The sequence below is a fragment of the Atta colombica genome, unplaced genomic scaffold (genome assembly GCF_001594045.1).
Source record: "Atta colombica isolate Treedump-2 unplaced genomic scaffold, Acol1.0 scaffold157, whole genome shotgun sequence".
NCBI lineage: Eukaryota > Metazoa > Arthropoda > Insecta > Hymenoptera > Formicidae > Atta > Atta colombica.
This window is the reverse complement of record NW_017259247.1, coordinates 252,119-259,343: the sequence shown is the minus strand read 5'-3', so window position 1 is coordinate 259,343 and position 7,225 is coordinate 252,119. Positions and strand designations below refer to the sequence as shown.

Below are 7,225 nucleotides of genomic sequence, written 5' to 3'. Positions count from 1 at the left end.
AAAAATATACAAATACATTGCAAATTATAACTTTTTTTAATTGAATATGTACTTTCTTTATACTAAACGATTTATTGCATTATTTTATATAAAAGAATTAAGATAAGTTCAAAAAATAAATATTTTGTGGATAATACTTTTTATATATAAAGTATTTTATATTTTACAGTAAAATTCGTAGTATTAGATGTTTTGCATCAACTACTTGCTGAAGAAAAATATTTCAAATTTATAAAAATAATTCTCAGAAAAAATGTATAGGGTAATATGATATCTACCTTTTGCGCTTTTTTCTCTTTTCTTTTTACCGCACATTGATACTCTGGCACAACACATTCCGGCCTCATGCCAACCGTTAAACACTTCTTTAGTCTGCATTCCTGGCACTTGCGGCGCATATACATGTCGATCTCGCAGCCATTGCCGTATTTGCACTGATATACAGCGTTCCTAGTAATGCTTCGTCTGAAAAAACCTTTGCAGCCTTCGCATGTAAGGGCGTTATAATGATAACCAGACGCACGATCGCCACATACAAGGCACAATTCTTCTTGTTGTCGAGGTGTGGGACCTTTTCTTTTCTTTGCATCAGGTCCTTCACCACTTCCAACCCCGTTGCCTCCGCCACCGCTGCCACCACTGCTATTACCGCCACCTCCGCCACCGCCGCCGCCACTTCCTCCTGAATTATTTCCGTAGCCGTTTATTGAACCTGGTTGAGATAGTTCATCCCTTCCTGAAATTAAAATAGAAATTTATTTATTATAGTGACAAGGACTTAGTTGTATTTAAATGAATTGATTATATGATGTGACTGATTACAATGATAGAATGGAATTATTGATAACACACATGAGAATTTCATATATTAGTATTGAATATTGGCAAAGTATTGATCATGCACCAGAAAACGAGTTCCATATTTTCTGGCTCTGATCAGCATTAAAAAATATTATCGACTAATGGGTGAATCGTTATTGAATGTGCGATCTTCGGATCGATTAGCTAAAAATAAATTTTTGCAAAAAATCACTCTTTATAAAAAAAATATTTTCTTTGTTAAGAAAAAGAAGCGATTGTTTAACAAAAAATCGATTTAAAATCGTTCTTGTTATTTGGGAAGCTCGATCTTTTGAAGATTAGAACATCTCTAGTATTGAATAGTAGTTTAGACTGATATATTATCATTAAATATTTTCAGAATAATGTCCGTACAAAATTAAGATAATATGTCAGGTGTCAGTATTAAAATGGTATATCGCTGATAGATTACTAATATCATATTCATATTGAAATTGGCAAAAGAAATATGTTCAGCATTTATACTAAACCAGTATACTGTCAGTAGATTTTCAATACCGTATCTATGCTGAAATTGTTAAAAACAGTGTACTGAGTGTTAGCATCAAAATAATATGGATACTGTCAATGTATATGTGATACAATTCGTAAAAAAATTTATTAAATCAATATATTGTCGGCAAATTTTTAGTTTCGCATCTACACTAAATCAAACACATTTTAACATAATATATTAATATAACATATTAACATATCATATAACATATTAACATAACATATTAATATAACATATTAACATCGCCGATAGATGGATGTGGCGAAATTTTATTTCTCATAAATAAATAAAAACATACAGGATAGAACAAAAAGTATTATAAGATTTCTTACCCATATTATAAAACGACAAAACTATGTTTTGAACGTAAATCTTTAAAATCTTTAAAATTAGGCTCCAAAATAAAAGTAAATAAAATGTTTAATAGTTCTCATGTTTAATAGTTCTACATCGTACACAATATTATTATTTGTCATAGCATTAAGAATTAATATTATTGTACGATATATTTGATACAATATAGATACCTTCTATTTAGTGACATAAGTCAACAAGTCTCTTCTATTTTTTTTTAGCATTCAATGGAATAATAAAGATATAGAATAATTATGCATAGTTATGACAACTATAAATTTTTATGACTCTGTTACATTTTGTCTAGCTGTTAGTTAATTTTTTTTGTACAGCGAGAGAGAAGTGAGTGTTACATTTCTAGCAGCTAGTTAGAAGAATACTAACCAGTGACTAGATAAGACACAACTTTTTTATCTCATGATTAGATCCGCACGAAGTTCAATTTCTGCTCAAGCATTTGTTTAAATATTTTAATTCTTTTGTATGAAGAGCATGAAAGCTTACACTGGATCTTGTGAAAAAACAATCGTTCCAAATTAATGTTTATAATATTCGTTATGACATTTATACGCATAAACGTTTCGATTCTCTATCGAGTCATCTTCAGTATGTTTATGATAAAATTTTAAATATTCTTTGGTATATTATCTCTAATAATTGTTTATTAAATTAAAACATTTTTTGGATCGCTCACATTTTGCTCGCATATATAATTGATCGTTTTTATCACTTTTTGAACAAGTTCGCTAAATGTTTCAATTAATTTAAGATAAAATTCTCTCTATTAGTTTCTCTATTTTTATCTGCGGTTCGAAATTTCATATGTTTGTAGTGATTGAAATAAGTTAAAACTAACGCCCTAGTTGTGCATGAAAGTGCAAAAGTCAATATTAAATATTTACAAAATTAAATATTTTATTTTTGCAAATATATAAACATAAATGCAAATATGCTAGTGATATGTTCAAATATTGGTAACTTTTGAACAATGAAAATCTAAAATTTAATATCTAAAAATAGAAATTAAAGGAAGGTAAAAATATCGAATTTTAGTCTAAATGAGATCTTTTCTTATGCATGTTTTCTTGTATTTTTTGATATGTTGGATTATTTGCAAACGGTTTTAAATGAAAACATGTTGAAAATCCCATTAAAAGAAGCATAATTTCAAAATCTGATCTTTAATTGCAATTTTTAATATTTTCTCATTAATTTAGCTTGAAATTAATTTGCAAATTAATTTCAAACTGATGGGAAAATATTAGAAAAATTACAAACAAAGATTAAACTTTGACGAAATTGTGGTGATGGTTCAAAAGCTTCCATTTCATAGCAAAAAAAACCTCTAAATTTTTCAAAAAATCAAGTAATGCGGTAGCATCACGATTAGTGCATAAAAATACAAAACGAGCTGCTTAAACGTTTGACATGAGAATGTCATTACGTATATGTTTGTACCTTTGCCAAATTCGTGATACCAATAGCTTTATCTGGAGTTTTGACATCAACAAACTTTAGATTAAAATTATTCAGAAACTAAAACACAATCAAAAAAATCTAAAAACATTTTTATTATAGTATAATGTCGGTATCTTTCGATCAATCGGAATAAATTGTGTGCAGCCGATACTAAGATTTGGAAGTCGAGTCCCGAAAAGAGACTATTTCAGATTTTTTTCCAATCGTACGTATGACACATACATATCAAGTGTTTTTTATTCATTAAGCTGCCTTTCACAATGCCTCTTTCAAACAATATTACATTAAAATTAGCAATATAAATGAATTAATGCACATACATATGTAATAATTATCAATGTACATGAGATAAACAGAGACAGAGTGATGAGTAAGTGAGAGAGAAAGAGAGAGAGAGAGACGATGTGACAATGATAATGACGACGACTGCCGATTCCTGACGACTCCGGGTGACGCCGGGCGACTCAAGAGAGATGCCTGGCGACTCCGAGTAACTTTGGACGCTGGGCGACTCCAGGCGATTTTGGGTGACGCCGGGTGATGCCGATCGACTCCGGACGATACCGAGCAATTTCGGGCGATTCCAATGTTTACTCCAATTAATGGAATATAACAGTCAGATTTTCCCATCATGTTTAAAACAGAAAAATTCGCAAGGTTTAGTAAATTGTAAAATTCGCAAGAATTTAAGGTGGTTCTAACTCGACTATATTAATCAAACTGACATCTTTAATAAAAAGATTATATCAAAAGATTATATCAAAAACAGTGTAGCACAAAATTTAAAACTTGATTTTTTAAACTCTATTACACTCTTTTTAAATGAATTCAATAAAATTAAAATAATAATAAAATTAAAATAATAATAGAAACACTAATTTCATCAGCGTAGAGAAGTTTTAGATATGACAACGTTGCATGTTTACTCATAATTCGTGACTTGTTAGGTTAGAAAGTAAATATTTGTTGTAATATCCAGTAATAAGCCATGAACGAGCAATTGCGATATAAAGGACACTTATTATAACTTATACAGAACGCTAACGTTTGAAGAGTAACGTTGCCATGTCTACAAGCTCGAATATAAAGCGCCGAAAAACAGCCAAATTACATTTTTTTTATTCGATCATATTTCAATATCATACGGTCGAGAGCATTATCTTTGCGGCATACAATTAAGCAAATGGTAAATTAATTTTTCTCAAATTTTGAAATCGATCTGTATTGTACATTATTAGCTTTCGATGTATAAATGTGCAAACGCATCTCAGCCGCCATAAGCGCAATGTTAAACATCGAGTGAAAAGATAATTTTCTGACCGATTGTACTCAATAATTACATGATAAACTTCATACAGACATTTATTAACTTTAATTACTTAACTATTAATTTTATATAAATTTTAAAGATATTTTATTTTTTCACCATATTTGGACAAACCACTTTAATACGTAAATGTGTTCTTTTGAAATCTATTTACATTATTATAAAATTTTCGATAGTTTATTGTGAATTATCTGTATCGTCAATGACGATACAGATATTTTGATTCTATTGAAATTCCATTTTATCTCTGTTCTTATTTTGTATTATTTATTTCAAATAATTAAATCATATTTTCGTTGTATTATGTACTCATTTCATTACCTTAATAGAGAATTTTTTTATCGTCAAATTGAAACATTTAATTTGAGAATGTTAAGATCACAAAGCGATATACTTTAGAGCTTGTAAAAGAATTTTTTTCTACAATCCTTAAAATCGTATTATCTAGTCAAATACAATTTTTGAAGGCCCTGTAAGAGATCCCGGAAACATTTCAACTGGATTTGTTCTGAATGAACAGACCTACAATTTGAGGAGGACGACTTATTTGAACGCATGGAATCCTATTAAAATCGATTTTGAAAATCTCAAAATTTAATCATATTTTCGCATTAATTGAGCTGTATTTCTTAAGCGTGTATTGTAGAGCTAAATAAATTATTGCATTGTGTTCAGCGATTAAAAAAACATATAGTATTTAAAACCTGGATAAGCCATTTTCGCATCAGATCAAATGTATAAAAAGAAAAGTCGAAAAATAATTTTTTTTCCTTGTCAGTCTAATATATATATACTGTGAATTTTAGCGGATCGTCTGCGGAGAGAGGGGAGGAAGGGAATTTTGCGTCCTTCCGGCTCAGAAGGACGTCTATTAAGTAGGCACAGCCACTTCAGCACAAGCAAACACGATCTATACCGCACTTTTTTGCTAATTTTTTGCTCTATTTCTGATTTTTTGCTCATTGTTTAAATCGAAAAATTCAACTAAGAGTATGGCTATGCTGGCTTGCATACAAGAGTAAAGCACTTAAAGCAATTAATTGCTGTAATTCATTTTGTTCTTAAAATGTTTGTAGAATTAATTGCTCTAAGAATATTGCAAATCGGAATTTTTTGCTCAGCAAAAAAATCAGAAATTGAGCAAAAAATTAGCAAAAAATAGTCTTCCAAGAATATGTACTTGATTTTTCATTTGTTACTTTTTTTCTTTGTGGCTGTGCTAATTTTAGTCTTAAGCTGGCACAATCATGAATTTTAGCGAATCGGTTGGAGTAAAAAAATCGGGAATAGAACAAAAAATTAGCAAAAAATTAGCAAAAAATAGCAAAAAAATATGGTATAGGTCGTATTTGATTGTGTTAAAGTGATTGTGCCTTAATAGATGTTTCAGAGGGCGAGCGCGCATGCGAGCGCACATACGAATGTGCGTTAATTATTCATTTAATTAATTTATTTGTTGCGAACTTATTCTTTTAATTAGTGTTACAATTAGATCTAATATCATCAGCGGACTATGCTCGGTGACTGAATTGTTGTTTTGTAATCTTGTCGTCTCACCCACTATCAGAAGAAAGAAGATCACTTATACAGAGAAGGTACGATAATAGATTGGGAGCCGCCTCCCCAAAGAGCCCGAACACACAGGTCGTGTAATTTCGTATATTTTTGTAATACACTGTCATTTTGAGTTTTGCTGTAATACACTGTCATTTTGAGTTTATCGCACGAAAATTATAGAAAAGAATTAGAAAAGAAGAAAAAAGTTCCAGGTACACCAAATGGCTGAGGAAGATATCAGTTAGAGATCAAGACAGTAGCAAAGCTTCCCCGAACTTTCCGAGTCAGCCCGAATAATCCGGGAACTGCAGGCGACGTAGGAGTGCCGCTCCAAGCTATATTGTGCGTCCTAATTGATTTGTGACTGTGAGAATTTATATTATATGATTCGCGAGGCCGCGTGACGGATAGGAGCCAATCGGCGCGTGATTAGAGGAGGGGTCGGAGGGCCTGCGTGAATTCACGGAAAACTCCCAGCTGGCACTCGTACTGTGACCGAGCCACGAGATTATTAGAGGATGATCTTCTCTATGATATCAATTGCCGAGAATAAGCCTAAGGTTGTCGTGATAAAGATATCGGAGAACGAAGAGCGTTGGGTGAAACGAATGTTGCCGTAATTGTGGAGCTGCCAATCGCGAGGTTTCTAGCTCTTTCGTAGAGCTGAGATTTGATGAGATCTAATACGATTGCTTAATCAGCATTAATACGCTTTATTATTGTTTCCGAATATCGAGCTTGGAAAATTAGATCTATCGAGTTTAATTTCTAGAAGTCAGTTGTAATTTTCAAATACACTTGTTATCTATTTTCCTGTTACTTTCTGTGTTATGTTTGCAAACCTATCTCTCTCGTTCTCGATAATTCTCCTGTCTATAACGACCTTCTCTTATTTATTTCTAAAGTTTTATTTTTAGCTTTTGTCTGAGGAATATTGTCCAAAAACAAAATGATACTTGAGTAAATATCACTTCTTCTAATAAATACTTTTTACTGCGGGTTTCTTTACATTCAGAAACTGTAATAGTAATTAAATTAATAATACAAACTCGAAATTAAATGTCTATACTAATCAAAGCTGGATCTTTAATGCTTTAAATAATTCAATGTGAATTATATATACTATATATGTACTATATATGTATATGCAT

The 7,225-nt window shown here is 31.0% G+C and overlaps 1 protein-coding gene across 6 annotated transcripts in view; it reads right to left on the bottom strand.

Moving 5' to 3' along the window:
* LOC108685777 (ecdysone receptor) overlaps positions 1 to 7,225 on the bottom strand; it is a 286,435-nt gene that overhangs the window by 57,295 nt on the left and 221,915 nt on the right. For all 6 annotated transcript variants that reach the window (XM_018190741.1, XM_018190746.1, XM_018190742.1 and 3 more), the window contains one exon: positions 279 to 736. In XM_018190741.1, the coding sequence (XP_018046230.1) occupies positions 279 to 736 (458 nt within the window). The remainder of the gene's footprint in view (positions 1 to 278; positions 737 to 7,225) is intronic.